Source organism: Cylas formicarius, unplaced genomic scaffold, assembly GCF_029955315.1.
Source record: "Cylas formicarius isolate icCylForm1 unplaced genomic scaffold, icCylForm1.1 PGA_scaffold_7__23_contigs__length_41026272, whole genome shotgun sequence".
Taxonomy (NCBI): Eukaryota; Metazoa; Arthropoda; class Insecta; order Coleoptera; family Brentidae; genus Cylas; species Cylas formicarius.
Window position 1 is genome coordinate 33,630,040 of NW_026844352.1, and position 19,744 is coordinate 33,649,783.

Consider the following 19,744-nt stretch of genomic DNA (forward strand, 5'->3'; position numbering starts at 1 on the left):
TGCCATTTGTTTAAATTCAAGTTTTTCAACTCCTATTCAAAATTATCTAAAAATAGTAATCATCTTTGTGCAAATTTTGAAGTTTATAACAGAAATGGAGAGCCTTACACATTTTGGATAATTATCTGGGGCAGTCACCTTACCAATCGCATTTTCTATGGTGGCGGCGATGTTTTCGTTTTAATTCTTTGTTGACGCTGTGGGGGTTATGCTTTTTTTTTTGTAGAAAATTGTTAAAAATCTTTTTGGGATTGTTATAGACAGAAGAATGTAAAATGTCTGAGTTATTGCCGTTGTGAGAAATATTAAGTCTTCATAAATGTTTAGTTTTTCTCATCCAAGTGTAAGAGGATGTCTTGATTGGTACTTTATTTTCCAATGTCTACTTATAGATCGTTTTGTTTACATTTGTTGGTGCTAACTATAAATGTGTTTCTTAAGGCGAAAGCAGGTAATTAAGGATTTTAGTTTGTAGACTACATGTTCCTAGATGTAACGTAGGACGCAGAATAATATTACCTTTAAAATTGATATACATGCACTAAGGCTCTTTATTTTAGCCTATACTTCCCTCAATAACCCTGTGCTGCTTTATTCCACAACAAAGGATATTCGAATTGTGAACATAACCAGAATAAATAATGTGAAAACAAAACCCCTAACAATAGTTAGGAATTACACCTACATTTCCGCAATAGACTTTCATTATGCTAAACAGAAAATTTGCTGGGCCGATCACGAAATTGAGAGCATTCAGTGTTGTCACCATACAGGTTTTGTTGCAGAAAATAAGGTAAGTAATTGAAGGAATCGAGATATTTAAATTACTATTATCCCCTCACTATGTTACAAATAGTTGCTTAAAATAAAATAAAGCAAATAAATAGATATCCCAAAACTTAAAATGAGAATATTAACAAAAAATATAGTGCCAATATATTTCAATTTCGAAGGAGCGCCCCTACACATTTTTAAGTAACTTCAATTAGTTTTTCTTTAGTATACATATATTAGAAGTAAGAAAAAACATTTTGTACCTTCTATCTGCCCAACAATTATTATTTTATTATCCAGCTTTAAATTTTTGTGAACTGCAACTATAGCCGAACTTTAAAAAATTATTCAGGTTGAAATTATAACGGGGGTACTGGCTCCCGACGGTATTGCGATAGACTGGTTTACTGACAATATATATTGGACGGACAACGATGCGAACAGAATCGAAGTGGCAACGCTGGACGGAAAACACCGCAAGGTGTTGTTCTGGACCGATATCGATCAACCGCGCGCCATCGCGGTAGTGCCGACTAAAGGGTAATGCGGTTTATGGCGAAGGAGCCGGGCTTCATGTGACATGCCATTGCTTTTAGGCTGTTATTTTGGACCGACTGGGGAGAAATACCGAAAATCGAACGGGCGGGAATGAATGGTGAGATGTCTACAAGAAAAGTGATCGTTTCGGAAAATATTTATTGGCCCAATGGTATAACAGTGGACTACGAAAACGAAAAGGTCTACTGGGTCGATGGAAAACTGTTATTTATCAAGGTTATGGATTACGACGGAAAGAATATATCCACGTTTCTCGCCACTGGATTTGAATACCCGTACGCCGTTGCCCAGTTCCGTAACAAATTGTACTGGACCGACTGGAAGACGATGTGAGTGGTTTTCTTTTTTTTATGAGCAAGAAGGGCTGTTTGTTCTGTTATACCCCATTACTTTAGAGCCAACAGTAATTTAAAAAAAAGACGGGTGCTTTTTTTTTGAATTCATAAATAATAAACTGGTAGGCCATTAAGTAGAATGACACACGCACGCGAGACCCGGTATTTGTAGTTTACCAAATGAATACGTTAATCTATATATTATAAACGATCTGTCGTGTTGAAGTGAAGGATCGTCGGTCTGTCAACAACTCTTTGTATCAAGCGAACCACATTTTCAATCGCAAGTGAGCGACAAGTGAACTATGTTTTGTATCGCTAGTAAACAATTGAACAATACAAAAATGAACGGTTCTCCGTATTATAAGTGAACAATCTACCACAACTGAGTAATCTTGTGGGCTGTATGTCTAACTAAAAAATCTTGTGTATCCTAAGTATCTTTATAAGTGAAATAAGTAATATGGTAACTGAAAGTCCTATGTATCCTCTTTTAAACGATTTTTTGTACACTGTCGCCCAAAGAGAATTATGCCACCTTATGCCTGGAGATACAAGGTAAAATATAAATTTTGCGCCTTTTTGGGTGGTATCATATTTAGCTCAGCCTATAAGATAGAAAAAATGGAAAATTGTAATATAAATGTAAATGGTGTAACACAATTGGTTCCCACGTCTGGAGTTTATTTACTGTTTTATGACGGTTGGTTCCACGAAAATAAATCGGATGTCATTTCCAGAAATCTGTGAAAATCTTGAATTAAACGCTCTACCCCCCCCCCCCCCCAATTCTTCTCACGCTGTCCCACGATTCTTCTCTTTCGTGCACATAATATAGTCGGTGCGCATTCGCAGGGCTATACACTTCTATGAGCGGAGCGTGTCGTTGAAACCCATCGAGATACTTCTCACCTCCCATCCGATGGACATTAAAGTGTACGACAGACAGAGGCAGCCACTCGAAGCGCACGCATGCGAGACGGATAACGGCGGTTGTTCCCACCTGTGCCTCCTGGCGCCCGATCAACCGTATTACAGTTGCGCGTGTCCCATTGGGATCAAACTGGTCGACAATCAAACCTGCGCGGACGGCCCCCAAGAGATTCTCTTGCTAGCGAGGAGGACCGATATTTACCTGATTTATCTGGACTCACCCGATTACAGTTACAAAGTAATACCGCTGAGTGACGTCAAGTATTCGATAGCAATCGATTATGATCCCGTCGAGGGTTACATATATTGGTCCGACGACGAAGTTAAGAAGATCCAAAAGTCGAAGCTGGACGGTACCGACCAGCGCGACGTCATCGCCGCGGAAGTTCAGGATCCAGACGGCATAGCGATCGACTGGGTGTCGCGGAACATTTACTGGGCCGATACTGGCACCGACCGGATAGAGGTAGCCAGATTGGAGGGGGGATACCGGAAAGTGATTGTCGGGCAGGGTCTGATTGATCCTAGAGGCATAGCGGTGGCGCCGGAGCTCGGCTGGTTGTTTTGGTCCGACTGGAGCGAGAAGGACACGAAGGTTCGTTTTAGTTTGAAGTTATTTTCTAATTTGAAGTAGGTGAAAATATGCACTTTAATTTCCGTTTATGAAGTGTATTAAGTAGTAATTTGTTAACAACGGCATATTATATCTATCTGCTACCCTGAAATTATATGATGTCAATTCAATAAAACCTTGAATATATATTTTCGAATTTGAAGGTGGAGCGGTCGAATTTGGATGGTTCCGAGCGCACTTACGTAGTCCGCGATAAGCTGGGCTGGCCTAACGGCATCACAGTGGACGTGGAACGTGAGAAGATCTACTGGTGCGACGCCAAGTTCGACAAGATCGAGTACGCGGACATGGACGGGTCGAACCGTCGCGAGCTAATCAGCGACAATCTCCCTCATCCGTTCGGGTTCAGCCTGATGGGCGGCTATTTATACTGGACGGACTGGCAGAGGCGTGCGATCGATCGGGCCCATAAAGAGACGGGCGGGGGTCGACAGGTGATCGTCGATCAAATGGAGAATGTGATGGGGGTGAAAGCAATAAGGCTGGGTAACGCCAGCGGCAAGAACCCGTGCCAAGAGGGCAACGGAGGCTGCGCACAGCTTTGTCTGCACAGACACAACTCAACGCGCGTCTGCGCGTGTCAAGTAGACTATGAGCTGGCCAGAGATCTCACTGGATGTGTCAAACCAGACGCCTTCCTGTTGTACACAAAGAGGGAGGGCATTGGAAAGATTAGTATTGAAAACGAGCCGCTGGAGAATAGTCTGCACATCGCTGGGGTCAAGGAGGCGAGGTGAGCGGGAGAAATATTAATATATTCATTAACTGTAATTTATATTTTTCTTGACTTTATTTCTTTTGATTACTATACGGCGGTTTTTGAAATCATGGTTTCAGTAAACAGTTAAAGTTATTTCTTAATGCAATAATTGTCGAATATATGTTTCCTATTAGTGATCCCCTTTTCCCTTCTTCCAAAGTTCAATCGACTTTGACACGAATTCGATGCGAATATACTGGAGCGACAGCAAACTACGAACGATAATGAGGGCTTTCGTTAACGGATCCGAACCTCAGAAGGTCATCGACCTAGGTTTGACCTCCCCCAAGGGTATCGCTGTCGACTGGCTTGGTCTAAACATATACTGGACGGACCCTCTGTCGCATCGGATTGAGGTGTCCCGTTTGGTGGGAACATCGAGGAGGACTCTCCTGTGGGACGAGACCTACGAACCGCACGATATTGTCCTAGATCCTGTTTACGGGTTTATGTATTGGTCGGAATGGGGCCAGCAGTCGAATTCGATCAAGAAAGCTGCCATGGACGGGTCGAACCCCAAAGAACTAATATCGACAAACGGACGCGCTGCCGGACTGACCCTAGACTACGAGGGGCGAAGACTCTATTGGAGCGAAGAAGACGTGCCGGCCATATGCTCGGCCGACCTGGACGGCAACGACAAGAAGGTTATCGTAAAGGATAATCTGCACGTGCCCGTCGGGTTGACGTTGTACAAGGAACATATTTACTGGAGTGATCACAAAACTGGTAATGGAGAAAGGGTGATAAGGGATGGGAAACTCGCTCGAATCTGAAAAATCTTTCTCATAGCGGAAATATCGAGAGCAAACAAATACGACGGCTCGGGGCACGAGAGAATCTTCGCCTTGTCGGAGAACGTGTCTGACCTGGTGGTTTACCAATCCATCAAACAGAAGCGTACCAATCAGTGCGCGATCAGCAATGGCGGTTGTTCCCACCTGTGCCTCGCCTTACCCGCCGCCGATCCCGATGAGCAGAGCAGATACACGTGCGCGTGCCCCACCCACTACACTCTACGAGGCAGTGAGTGCGTTCGTAAGTACACTCCTTTATTTATTTATTTTTGCCTAAACATCGGGGTATAGTTCGAATTATTGTTTTAATTACCTCAATTGTACTAAATTAGTCCAAAAATTACTTCTGGAACCTCCTGCGTTGGTTGTTGATAAATCGAACTTGCCAACGTTTCGCCATTCATTCTGTTGGCTTCTTCAGAGCTTAACTGAAATTGAATGGCATTCTACCCTATACTGTTTGAGGGGGTAGCTAAAGGAGGGGCGTGAACATTGTCTCAGGAGGAATCCAGAAGTTTCGCAAATAGTATTCCAGTTGCCTATGGAAGTTTCATTGAGAAATGAACTTAAAATGGATTTCTTTACAGCCCCGTCGCACTTTATGATCTACAGCCTTAAAAATTTGGTGGTAAGACTGGTACCGGACACATCGGACTGTCCAGAGGCCGTGTTGCCGATACACGGCCTTAAAGCGGTGCGCGCGGTCGATTATGACATTAGGAACAACGTCCTCTACTGGGTTGGTTTCCTGCTGTCGCGTTTCTCGCTCGCGTTTACCGCATCTTCGTTTTTAAGATCGACGGCAAGTACCACACGATCAAGAGTTCAAACGCTGGAGTGTTCGTGCCAGGCAGTCCAGACATTAAACCGTTCGATATAGCCGTGGACATGGTAGGCCGGGTTCTGTTTTGGACGTGCGCGATACAAAATGTGATCAATGTAACCCGTCTCGACAATTCCAACCCGTTCGGCAGTCTCGAGAGGCGGAACGGAGAACAGCCTCGTTTGATCGTTATACACGTGTCTAAAAGGTAAGTGGTAAAAAAACTGCCTGCGAGTGTTGAATACCCCTGAAATCAATTGCGATATGCCAATAAGGTGTGTGACGACGTTTGCATTCAATCACATCTAGTGGTGAATCTACCACTAATTGACTAGTCAATCAGTATGTTTATTTCGTTTTAAAAATGACTACTAGTAAACTTATGACTTACTTACTTACTTACTTAGCTGCTTATGAAACAAGCATTAATGAATAAAAAGCACCTACACAAAAAGTTTGTTCAAAAAAGAGAGGAAGAGAGGATAAAGAAACTAAATTTAGAAAATACTTTAAGCTCACCAGTTGTCAGTTCAATGAAATTCTAATATTCTAATCTTATATTTATAGATACTGGGCTGCAGAATAATAATAATAATAATAATAATAATATCGTTCCATGACATTTAATTATGTCACAAGTTAGTGCCTGTTTTCCGTAAAACAGCTGTAGAAAAGTGTTTTACACTAGCTGCGCAGTTAAACGAGTAGAAAATGGCAGAATTGACACATCAACAGTTTCACTTGATTTGTCTACAAATAGTCATTTCGCGCGAGTTGTACACTACATTTCTTCCACGACTGATTTTTAAAAAGACTATTTTTAATTTTTTGTTTACAAATTTATCCAGTAATTTTATGAATAACAATAAAAAAAGACTAGATGACAGTTGAATGGCTTATGAATGTCGTACAAAAAATAAAAACTACAGGCAAAAATGAAACTGTCCCTTAATTTCAACATTCAATGCTTTATTTCAGTAAATTTAAATTCGGCAACTTGTGCCGTACTCCGATTGGCCGAGAGTTACCAGAAAACCTGTATAAATTCTCTAAAACATAAGCCTCGGATATTTCCTTTTTTTTTTTTTCATGTACCACTTGACTTGTTTATGTCAGCATCACAATCATAAAAATAAAAATATGTGTCGTAAAAAACACTTGTATTACAGAGATAAGTTGTCCATTTTTTTTTGCTATTATTTTCCAAATATTATCCCATACATTTTGATCCTTTTAAAATTTATGATTTAAATTGTACAATGCTGGATGCATAGACACTTCGTGAATTAATTTTTCATCTCCCGCTTTGGAAAATTTAAGTGTATTACGAGGGCTACAACCTTGGTGGGAACTCATTTGTGCGCGACTAAAGATTCTGCTGCGAGACGCGTTGTCTTGTGGCGAATTGTGTTGACTTGTCGATTAAACTATTTAAACAATTGACACAATTAAACGCCATTTTTAAGCTCCTCATCTACTGGCCTAAAACAGGCCGGCGAAAAGCAAGGATGGTACATTTACCATCTTTGCTTTTCGCTTTCTCAATATGGGTGGCAACATTTTAGCAATCATTTTCCCAACAAATTGCCAAGGCGTCACCATCGTTATTTTGCTCGAAGGTTGTTATTCTACACGGACGTGGGTGAAACGCCACAACTAGTTAGAACCCGCCTGGACGGATCGCACCGGGTCGTTATCACCAAGGCGGGCGACATTACCGCCGTAGCGGTCGACGTCGACAACGACTTGGTGGTCTGGTCCCAGGGTCAAAGTATCTACATCAGCAACATCGACGGCGAAAACAAGTAGGTGCCAATGGAGCAGTAGCCTTGGGTCTGGAGGCCAGACAAATAGTTAAAACGCCTAAAACGCGACAACTAACATACGCAATTATTGGCTTGTTGACTCGTCTCCCCCACTTTATTTTCCATCCAGTGCCGTTTACGATATACAGGGAATTATAATGCTACCGATGCTTATTGTGTTGGGCTTTGCAAACATTGGGGCTTTGTCAGGTCTCCTTTTGACGCATATTTACATCATTGGAATCCACTATAAGCGCTACCTTGTTAGGCACGTGCTGGTCAACGAGAGTAACTCAAAGATCACCCAGCTCACTGTCCACTCTGGTTGGCTCTACTGGATCGATCGCGACGTCAACCAGCTACAACGGCTGGAGCTGACTACCGGTAAGTCGCGATCGACGCTTCCCGTTCAGGTGTCCCACGTCGTCGACCTCGTATCCGTGAAGAGACCGGACAACCACAGCTGCGACACCTCCCATCCGAAAGGCTGCTCTCACTTTTGCGTACTGAACGGTACAGATGCGCAGTGCGCATGCCCCAACGGTAAGACGCTGCAGGAGGACCGCAGGTAGGGATTAGATGATATGTAAACTTTGATGATTTGATTTTTTGTTAAAACATAAAGGCAAGCGAAGTTTAATTTCATATTATAACGGTAAAGTAGTATATTAAAAGTTTTGTGGCGATTTCTTCCATTTAGGTCCTATCTCACGTTTATTATCACGTATTTGCGTCGCTTTACGCGACCTTGATATAAGATCCAATGAGCGTTCACAAAGCGATTTCTCGAGCTTTTCCACCAACGTATCGACGATTTCCGAGATTTGAAACGTCGATCCTGTTGCAGGTTATGCCACACAATACCAAATTGCGGTCCAGAGCGTTTCTCGTGTACGGTCGCCTCTTCGGACGTCAAAGACTGCATTCCGATCTCGTGGCGATGCGACCACCAAAAAGACTGCTCGGACGGTAGCGACGAGCTCGACTGTCCGTCGTGTCGGCCGAATCAGTTTCGTTGCCAGGACGGGCAGTGTATCGACAAGGCGCTCGTCTGTGATAAGACCACGAACTGCGCTGACAAGTCGGACGAGAAGAACTGCTGCGAGAACGGGTTTCAATGTCCGCACACGGAGGTGTGTTTGCCGTCGTCGCTCGTCTGCGACGGGAATGAGAACTGTGCGGACGGCTCTGACGAGAAGGACTGCAACGGGACTAGAGGCGGGTCCGGCGACGCCTGGCTGGGCAAGACGTTTTTCGTGGTGGCGGTGGTGATCGCTTTCATTTTCACTCTAGTATTGGCCGTGTTCTTTTGTCACCGGAAGAGATGGCTGCCGCGAGAGGACGCTGCGGAAACGCCCGAAGACGCGCTCAGTCCCCTCCATCCGAACGCGCACGGCAAGCATCTCAAGTTGCGCAAAGGTAAGAGCGTCAAGTAGTGTGGTAGTTCAAATGTCCCGTTTTACATTAGAACGTTTACATTGCCCCCTGTAGATTTGTTGTTATATGTTGCTCTATGTTCGTTCATTTCGTGTTTAAACTTCTTATTGGCGAAATTCAACATAATCGGGAGACGTTTATGTTAAACGTTTTGTTGGTGATTTTCAAAATCACATTTTTAAAACAACCGTGGTTGTAGTTGTCTAGTTATGTTGACTAGGGCCACTTTTATCTGTTCCAACTATTGTTAAAACATTTTGTCGTCAAGATAGATGTGCTCGATTAATAATCACAAAAATTTCACCTAGTTCAAACGCCTCTTTCAATTTGTGCTCGATTCCGCTTTGGGGCGGTCCATTCGACTGAATCGTTCAAGTCGGGTATCCTTCGTCATTGTCACAGTGTCGAGATAATATAGGTTAGCATCATGGCAATAACTCGATATTATTGCTATTGTTTTCGTTATTGAGTTTTACTATTTCTACTGTCCCTACACACTGCTTGTCGTTCAGTGCGTCACACAAACCGTTTCGAAAGCAAATCGATTTGCAGGTATACCGGACGTGGTACGTATGTCGATGCTAAACGATAGCGGACTCTCTTCCTATGAAAGGCGTCACATAACCGGCGCGTCCAGTAGTTCGAACACCAACGGCTCAAGCAGCGGTTGTTATCCGCGCGAAACGCTTAACCCACCCCCTAGCCCGGTGACGACGGCCGCTTCGACGAGGGGCAGCAGCCCTTCGTCTCGATACAAGCCGTACCGCCATTACAAAGCGATATATCAGCCTCCGCCCCCGACACCGTGCTCTACCGACGTTTGCGACGAGAGCGACTACAATTATCCTATGATAAGAAATCGGTGAGTCCAAGCGGCTTTCGCGTAAACCCGCAGGCTCACTGTTGAATTTTAGATATGATGGCCCGCCTCCTACTCCCCGATCTCATTGTCACCAAGAGAGTTGCCCACCCAGTCCCAGTTCGAGGTCATCAACATATTTTAGCCCAATGCCGCCGCCCCCGAGTCCGGTGGCCTCGCCCAGGGGAGATTCCGATTCGTAAAGTCGCGTTTTTTTTTTATTATTTTTTACCTCAGTCGCGTTTTAGGTTATTTTTTAAGCACGACCGCCATATTGTCTGAATGTTGTATGTTGTGTCGACGTGCCATGAATTTTAAGGTTATAATCAATATTTTTTGCGGACGGTTAAGTCTCGATTATTCTCGACGCGCATCCGCGCGGGTTATGTGATTTTTGAGGTTATACACATTTTGTTGTAATACAGTCGGAAGCATTCGTTATGGGAACCATTTTGTGCCTAATCGTTTGTACGTGAAATAAAACTTGTAAATAATATTATTTTTTATAAAGCTGATAGATTTTACCAAAAAAACTGTTTTTTTTTTCGACGCACAAAAACTAACCAAGTAAACAATACAAACACAAAAAAATTAACGGGACACCGACTTATGAACCATCATATTTGACGTTGCCTGACGTTTTTCATCTCATTCCGCAAACGATGGCTGCGAGCACGCAGAAACGCTGTTTATGTTCTGCTCAGATTAAAAACAAAGTACGTGAGTTAGGGGATGTGTTCCATTTGCCTATAATTTCAACCGAGGTTTAGCACGATCACACGATCGCGGCCACCCAATGCGCCGACGCGGTTAAACCTTCTCAGCCAGAGGAAGGAGTCGGCCAAAACGAGCCTTCGAAATGTTGCCCTTGCGCAAAGGAGCCTACTTCAAACGACAACGAAGTTATCAATCATTACGACCGCAAAGACAAAATTCCATTGATTGAAAAACCTGCGCCATTTTGTTATGCTTCACAACACAAAGATGCCACGACGTTGTCCCAGCAGGTAAAGTTCGATGCGCAACTAAGTCTAAACGAGTCCTTCATGGGCTTGCCCCCCTGCTTTTTATATATTTTTTCATTTTTTAATAAGGGCTTCGGTCTTGGAGGGCCACAAGGAAAATAAAAATCCTTGAGCACGCGTTGAATTCCCTGATACTCTGCTGTAGGATTGGTTAGAAATTTTATAATTTAATTCGCGTATTAACAAGGGATAATTCACATACGTTGATTAATAAATTCATGGGATAATCGGAATAGGTGAACGAAATGGGGCCGGTGGGGCCGTGGGCGACGGGCAAAGTTGATTGGGGCCCTCTCGCCGGTTTAACGGGAACGAGACCGGTAGTCGACAAGTACTCAATAACTCGTTTCAGCCCGGCCGAGTGGAAAATTCGCAACGCTCTTATTTTAAAAGGTGGCGACGATGTACGTTCGAAATCGAAAACGTGAGTGTGACTGATGAATATTTTTATCGCCTGGAACCTTGATCTACTGTCCCAGATATAATTGGAACTCGCGTCAGTGTTTAGAACAAATACAGGTGAGCGTGGATAAAACGCAGCAAGACAATAGGCGACTGCTTAATGACAAGAGCGCCGAAGTAATGAGGTGGAAATGCGAGCTCGAAAGAGCTGCTGAAGCTGCCACTGAGGAGATTGGATTTTTGGAGGAGCAGCGGGCCAGGTTGAAGCGCGCTACCATCATTTTGCAAATGCCGGAATCGATAGGTACTTTTTGCAAAAACTTACCCTCCATCACAAATAAGCGCCAAAATAGTTGTCTAGGTAAAGGTAGATTGAAGTAGTATTGGGTGTTCATAGATGTAAGAAAGTGACCAATTGCTTTTGAACGGATTGTCCAAGGGTGGTCATTAACATACAATGCAACAAGCTTATTCTTATTAATTAATTAATTATCAATTGTTAATTATTAATTAAGGTAATAATCTTGTTGCATTGTATGTTAATGACCACCCTTGGATAATCCGTTCAAAAGCAATTGGTCACTTTCTTTTAGCTAGGAACAGACCATACCTGTTGTAATAGTAATAGGAATAATATTACATCACTCAAGAAATTTCAAATAATTTGAAAAAAAACGTTTATCACCGGATCTTGGGTCTTGTGGGCAGTGAATTATTTGCTTTCCGACAAATGCGGATGGAGATATTTGTATCTATCAGTTATTGGCAGCGTAATTTCGACTTTTTTATGAAATAACGGAAGTTCGACCGAATTAAAAATTCATGCTTTAGGTACTTTCCAGTTTATTGTTCATTTGTTTCCTTTAAATTTATAATTGTTTGGTGTATTTAACAGGTCATAATGCCTTTAGATGGTATTGTTGTCTCTAGATTTGTAGCATTAATGGCAAGGTGATCGAGGAAAACGGAAAACTGCAAGAATTGTTGGTAGGAGTCTATGTGCTGTACAAAGTGTATACCCACGCTATGAGGAGACTGGCTCGATCACGAGAAGACCAGGATCCGGTTGAAGAAGGATCAACGACCAAAGGGATGATCAATTTTTGGTGTTCGTAAGTTTGGCTTCGAAATCAGCGTCAAGACGTCACAAATGTTAATGTTAGTGAATGCACTGTTAGAATGCTAATGGATTGTCTAGTCAAAGGATGGCTACCGACGGCATCGAATAGGCAAATAATTTTTGACTTAGACTGGAATGATTATGAATGGATGAATCCTGTTTTTGCCTTACTGGGTCAGGTGGACGTCGGAGAGTATATAGAGGACACGGAGACAAATATGCTGAAAGAGTTCCACAAGGTGATGGTTCGGTTATGGTTTGGGCGGGAATCAGTTCGGAAGCATGCACAGAGTTGGTTTTTATACAGAATGACTCTCTTGACTGCTTTAATGCTATAGGCGAAGATGGCATTTTTATGCACGATAATGCTAGATCCCACACCGCCAGAATTGTCAGAAAAAATTTGAATGACGTGGGAATTAGGCGGTGTGATTGGCCAGCACTCGGACGAATCCCATTGAACATGTGTGGGATGAGATACGAAGACATACACCGGCTTCAAAAAGTGCTGAGAGAGTTGCTTATGCAGGAATAGAACAATATCGACCATAACGTAATCCGTAATTTAATACACAGCATGCCTCGTCAATTAGGAGCAGTCATAAACGCAGGACGAGGGAATACGCGTTATTATCGGGTTTTCTCAGTATTGTAAAAACATCACATTTTCCGACGAATTGTTAACTTCAGATGACCATATAGGGTAGGTTACATAATTTACTACCTACAAGTTCGTAATAAACTTTTTTTACAAAAAAATTTGTAATTTCTCGAGTGAACTAAATTTTTTGGTCGCCCGTGTAGTAGCAGTACGCTACTAATTCAGATATGATAATATCAGCATTTTTTAAATTATTGTAGGTGAGTTTTTAGCTGCAAACAATAATTGCGCGTTTTATTTAAAGAACCGCTATTAAACATAATATTTATCCTTAAAAACGAAAAAGCGTTTCTTAGTATATTTTTGACATGCGTTTCAGCGTCGGAGTGTTTAGACCGGCGAACGGGGCGACTAGACGCTGAACTAGTGCGCGACGAACTCGAAGAGGAGTTGATAAAAGAGGTGGCCCTGTGTTCGGAAATTCGCGACCTCTTCGGCCGGGTGCTCGACGACGTCGAGAAACAGCTGCTGGAAGACAAAACGGCTAAACAGCGCGTGGAATTCGACTGGAGCGACAAACGGGACGCCCATGAAATCGACGTCCTTTGCTCGTCGCTAAATAACCGTTCCACCGTTTTGACGTTCAAGCCCGGTTCTGTTATTTTTCCGGAAAGGTACGTGTTTTGACCGAGACGACTGAGGCGTTTGTTTTATGTGAGAAATGGTCTTGTTTTTAGACAATCTTCGCCGGAATATTGGGAGAACTGGACGAGAGAGTCGCTGATCGAGGCGGAGGCGACGCGGCAACGCTCGTTAACTTTGAGAGCGACGCTGGATTCGATATTGAGAAAGGCGGCAGACGATTTAAAGGCGCAGGCCAACCGGGTCGAGTTGGCATTGGCGAAAACTGTCGCTTGCAACGAGGAAGTAGTCGCGAGACTCGAAGACGACTTGCGCAAGGTAAGTTTCGAGTTGTCGCGGGCGAGTAGGGGAGGTGTAACAGCGGAGGGCGATAATCGGGAACACCACAAAGTATCGAATGTTGAAATCCCGAATCGCGCTTGTTCTGCTTGTTCTGGATAATCCGAATACGAATTAGCAAAATATTGCTTGTTTTATAGATACAGGACGTACATCGGATGCTAAATCCGCACAGGACACATGAATTCTCATGCATACGATCAATTAATTATTATTTAAGTATAGGTTAATTTTATTATTTTATATAGGGCACTGAAAACCGCATTCAAAAGAATATTTTTTACCAACCCGTGAGTATCTTTTTCGACGTCTACCAAATCAAATATATCTCATGAGGGAAAACGATGATAAATTCCTACCCTATTTTATAAATAAGGTTAGACATTTCTCATAGTCACATGAGAACCACATAAAAATAGTGAGACAAAATTACTTCAAAATCTGCATGATCCTGGATGTGGACTCATGGCCTCAGGGTGGCCCACCAAATCTTTTGTTGTATTGGTGTAGCAGAAAATATTTATATTGATTGTTCATCTTTTCTGATGTAAAACTGTTCCAATAGTTGAAACGAAACAAAAATTTTAAACACAATCATTTTAATAATTATTCCTAACACATTTGCGCCATAATTTTCTTCCATCCATATTTCGTTGTCCAAGTGAAAGCCTGTAAGAATAACATTTTGTATTTTTATGACAAAGGTAACCTTTACCTTTATACACCATACTAGGAGTTAGCAGTAATTTTTCTTAAACGTCAAATGTATTTATTTAGTACTTCAAAAAGTGCCAAGAAAGAAATATAACATTTCTTAGTGACTTCTATTAACTTATACAAAGGTAGAGGTTACCTACCCGAAAAATATAAAATACTTGCTAATCTGTGAAAAAATCTAAATTTATGCCCATATTCTATGGTTGGCTAATATCATCAATGAATGTAAAATCATTTTTTGACCCTGTCTCTCAAATTTGATTATGATTCCCTTCATACAGGGACATGCGAGAAAAAAGACTGATGTCAAGCTTTTGTGCCACACTGTATAACCAAACTAATACCTAGGTCACTCTCTTGGTCCGACAACTCTAGTCAAGGCTTCCAGTTCTACAGGTATATTCACCTTTGCCTAGAGGTGCATACTGAGTTGAAGGAAAGTACGTTAGCGTAATTGAAATTTATTACTATTTATAAAGTTTCAGTTGTACAGTATAATGTACAACACATTTCTACAAATATTTTGAATACCAATCATTTTTTTACCTTTTCTGATGCTTGATATTTTGTTTTCGTACATCTGAGATATCTTTTTGCAATAACTTGAATATATATATATATATATATATATATATATATATATATATATATATATATATATATATATATATATATATATATATATATGATGATGACACTATATTCCGGGATATCATCCGTTCGCTCGTTGAACTCCGACTGGAATCCTGCATCCGACTGGAATCCTGCAAATCTTGCATCCGACTGAAATCCTGCAGACGTTTCGCCAAAATCTCACTTGGCATCTTCAATGCTCGCGCTCCGAAAACACTTCGAAAACTTCGATGATATCCCGGAATATAGTGTCATCACATTTTTCCATCCGTGAATCAATACGTGAGAATATATATATATATATATATATATATATATATATATATATATATATATATATATATATATATATATATTTACAAAGGATTAAATAATGTTATGCACTAAACATGCAAAATGCCTTTTTTGTAAGCTACTATAAAATATTAAATCATTTTTACATCGTTGCGTTACACCGTGTATAATACCTAAAGACGTAGTGAAAAACTATTTGTTGAGCGGTTCTGTTTCTGTTCTGCATTTTAACCTACCTAACCTATCAATTTACTACCTACAATTAACTGCATTTCTGGTTAATGTTAGTATTAAATTTGATATCCTTATAAAAATCCCTGGTTTTAACCTAAACATTTTTTTTATTTATCCATCTTGGTATCACGTGTAATTTCCTCTGTACGTCACATCTCAGCTGTTGGCGGGTCTCCTGTTCGAAACCGCCCCCCCCCCCCCCCCGCACCACAGCCAAACACGCCTTTCGGGATTTTCGACACTTTGTGGTGTTCCCGAACATTCGACACTTTGCTACCATGTCGATGATCGCAGACGCTCGGCGAGTTGGTCGCCGCGGAAGGCCTCATCGATACCCTGGAAAACGACCTTCGACGTTTGGACACGCCTCTGAAAAAGGCCCACACGCGTCTCGATAAACGTTTGGCGAGAAACGGGGTGGAAAATTGTCGCGACGCGGTCCATTACGGGTAATGCAGTAAACTCGATCTGAACTGGACTGACAATGGCTTAAAAAGTGAGGCAAATTTTTCAACAGAAAGAGACGGCTAGAAATGGGGATTGTTTTTGGTTTTTCGCTCCCTTATTTTTAAAAATGGGAGAATGGGTTTACGTTGTTTTATTTTCGTGGAGTTGATCCCGAACTTATTCGGCCCATTCAATTTTGGACTTTTTTGACTCCGCGAATGGACCTCGGGATTTCACGAATCTCAATAAGTAGGTACAGCAATTTGCAATATAAAGGTCACATGGAAAAATTTATATACCCATATATCACTTAATAATGTAATTAGCCTTAATTGTCTAGTAAAATGAGTTGAACAAGAAAGTATTATGGCCTTCAACCTTTTTGTTAAGGAAACTTTAAAATTGTTGTAATTGAATCTTTAATAAAATTTCTTCACCGATTCCAGAATCTGTTAAACATATATAATATTGAAAATATTTAAAAATATTTAATTTAATTATCTGTATGAAATAAAATTTATAATACTTAAAATTTAACTTCTTAAAAAATCTTTAAAAAAACGCATAGAAATTCAAAGTATTTAACTGTTATTCCAACATTTTATCTTGCGATTGTAGATTTAATCAATATTTTCTATTTCCTGAAAAGCGGATAACAAAATACTCATTTGTTTTTTATTTCTAAAAATATTTTATATAAGCGTATTTATATATTTTATTTATATAGCAACTTGAGTCATTATTTATTTATAAAACCAAATCAGATCATGTAATTCGTAATAGGTACAAATGCTTTGCTCACCCGAAAAGTAAACTTTCTTTTACCGCATCACGTCAATTTTTATTAATTAACATGAAATTATTAACAGCTATTCTACATACCCAAGATTTTCGCCGTTAAAACTTGTCAAAATAAATCGCAGCCACATATTTCAAAGAAAGATACATTATTGCAATGATTTCACAACAAACGAGCTCTTATTACAGTTATCTGTCATTGGTATTCACGTGCATGACAAAGAAAACAATTCGCATTACTAGCCCTCTCGCTTTGATTAGAATTTGCTTTACAAAATTTCAGTTCAATTCAGGTTCACTGGGGTAAAGCTGCGGCGTAGTTGTGACGTAGAGAATATTAATAAAAAGAGAGTGCGGGATAAAACGATAATATTTGACCAAATTGAAGTATATACTTATATACTGGGCTGTTTGACGGTTGGTGGTACGTATATGTCTTTTTTATCTACCCCAGCTGTTAACGACAAAGACGAATACAAATGGGGTGTTTCACGGTTGGTGATACTTTTGACGTTTACGGCGAAGGGTACATTGGATTTTTCTTAAAAATTTGGTTAGTTTCATAAGCGGCGATGTTATATCGATCTAAAATGTTTTTAAGGCTGCGACGTTGCCGCTTTTTCCAAAAAATAGCATCAACATTGAAATTTTAACTGAGACACCATGTACATTATTGCATTTTCCTATCGGCTAAATTGTTTTTTAAAAATACAAATCTTCAGCGGTGTTAGAGAAAATAATTATTTTCAGCATTTTTCTGATTATTTTTTTACCACTACTACAGTGGAGCCAGAAAAAAGTTTTAAATTTTGGACATACCTTTAGGAAGGTATCGAACAGAATTTCATAATATCGAAATTAGTTCTACATTATGCAGGGTTGATCAAAAGTAATGATTTGCCTACCAGATACAAAAATGGTGAAAAGTGCTTTTTTTTTAAGAACGCCCTGTATGTTATCACATATTCTAAGAGCAAATAAAATCGTCGCGAATGATGTATTAGGTCCCTATACCTAAATCGTTTGGTTTTTGAAATAAAAGCAAGTTTCTCTGAAAACTGGATTACTTTGGCATAATTCATCTTAGATAATGTTAAATAATTCATTTTCCGTTTGACAGTTCAATAAACATTTACATCGGATAAAATCGGTTCAAAATGAAAGGAACCAGGAAATTTGCAAGGATTAAAAAAGAATTTACAAACTATGATTCGAAACTAAGGGTATTCCTATCTTTACCGAAACGGTTCACAATTATATGAATTATTTAATGACCAGTGGTTTCGAGGTTTAGGGTCGTGGTATTGGTCAGCAAAATCGTCCGATCTCACGCCATTAGATTTTTTACCCATGGAGTGCGTTAAAGTCACGTGTCTATTTGACACAGGTGCGGAGTAACTAAGAGTTACTTAGTCATCGCACTGTAAAATGCTTTGAACAAATATATCCATCTGAAATAAAGAAGGCTATTACACTTCGAACACATAATGTAAAAATTGGTTTCATTTTTTAAAATGTTTTTCGCAAAGCTTTTCAAGATTCGTTTCGTTACATTTTCTGCATGTTGTGGCTATAATGTGATTGCATTGTGTGCATGCATAATAAACAAATTCATTAAAACGGCACTAGAATACTGGTTCCTTCCAAAATTTGGGCCATAATCTATAATGTGTAAATGAGAAAAACGGAAAATTATGGATATGGATATTTCATAGCCACGTAAAAGACGAATTATGCCAAAGAAACTTGTTTTTACTTTTTTTTCTTCTACTTTTAGGCATAGAAACATGTTTCATTATTCGAACTTGCTCTTAGAATATGCTATAATGTACAGTGTTCCATTTTAAGAAATGGTACATTTCGCCGTTTTTCGACTTCGATATTGATAAATAATGTATATCTCCCTTGCTCCCTCCTTTCTACTGGGTCCAGTGTAATAATAAAAATTCGCGATTTTAAGTGGCCCGCAGTTTCCGCGAGTCGTTCGCATACTTGTTTTTTTTATATTGAGTGATTTTCATAAATTTACATCTCGACTTCTTGGTAAGTTTGCCACCACGAGGAGTAGTTACAACACCCGGCGAGACGAAGAAAACCCTCTGTGCGCCACTCGATTATTCTCTAATGTGATTGACAATCGTTTTTTTCAACTTTTTCTTAATAGTTCTGAGGTTGATCAGGCAAAAATACAGTCCACTTCCTAATAACTCCAAAACAAAAATTAACTGCCATGTAAAATGCCTAAGAGATTTACTTTCCTATAATTAGGGTTTTGTTTCCTTTTTGTTATTTGTTGTTATAATCCCACTGAAACTGAACCATTTTTTTTTTCAGTTATAGTATGATTCGTCCTATAAATGCTTATTGTATCCGTAATTATTAATTTAGTTAGATAGTTCTGTGGACGGTAGCGTTGGGGAATAACTTGCGATATTTACAAGGCAATCTACAACTCCCTTTTTTGTTAGTTTTTTCCATGGCTTGCGACGAAAGCGCTCAATGACATGTATTTGCAGATTAGTAGACGAGGTCAAATCAATCGCAGAGAGCGCTTCCGGTCTCCAGGGTCGCCTCTGTCGAGCTCGGCAAGTGCGAGGTGAGTTGATCGAGATTAGGACCGAGCTCGAACGCGAGCTCGCGTGCAAGCGTAAAACGATCGAAATCGACTGGGGCCGGCTGCAAAAATTGCGTGAGCATTATCCGTCTGCTGCGGCTCTGCTTGGCCACTGAAAAAAAAACGAAATAAAACTGCAAATTTGACGCGGGTTTTATTTAAA

The 19,744-nt window shown here is 40.5% G+C and overlaps 1 protein-coding gene across 2 annotated transcripts; it reads left to right on the forward strand.

The window, feature by feature from the left end:
• The first annotated feature begins 20 nt into the window (after positions 1–20).
• LOC132704359 (low-density lipoprotein receptor-related protein 6) lies at positions 21–19,697 on the forward strand. 2 transcript variants are annotated; one of them, XM_060674317.1, is made up of 17 exons: positions 21–451; positions 561–793; positions 1,127–1,314; positions 1,371–1,661; positions 2,523–3,195; positions 3,378–3,967; positions 4,155–4,723; positions 4,787–5,032; positions 5,379–5,530; positions 5,587–5,822; positions 7,234–7,419; positions 7,688–7,987; positions 8,267–8,838; positions 13,243–13,537; positions 13,601–13,823; positions 16,017–16,171; positions 19,484–19,697. In XM_060674317.1, exons 1-17 carry the CDS (start codon positions 379–381, stop codon positions 19,695–19,697), a joined length of 5,196 nt encoding a protein of 1,731 aa, XP_060530300.1. In that variant the 5' UTR covers positions 21–378. The 2 variants fall into 2 exon arrangements, with proteins under 2 accessions (XP_060530300.1, XP_060530301.1); XM_060674318.1 differs by lacking the exons at positions 13,243–13,537; positions 13,601–13,823; positions 16,017–16,171; positions 19,484–19,697 and adding exons at positions 9,409–9,718; positions 9,771–9,914; positions 9,964–10,234.
• The last annotated feature ends 47 nt before the right edge of the window (positions 19,698–19,744 follow it).

Bases quoted from the DNA above. Each gene is read 5' to 3' on its own strand.
- LOC132704359 (XM_060674317.1), top strand. From the start codon at position 379: ATGTCTACTTATAGATCGTTTTGTTTACATTTGTTGGTGCTAACTATA. The intron at 452-560 runs GTAATTAAGGAT...TCTTTATTTTAG, and splicing joins GTTTCTTAAGGCGAAAGCAG to CCTATACTTCCCTCAATAAC. The intron at 7,988-8,266 runs GTAGGGATTAGA...ATCCTGTTGCAG, and splicing joins ACGCTGCAGGAGGACCGCAG to GTTATGCCACACAATACCAA.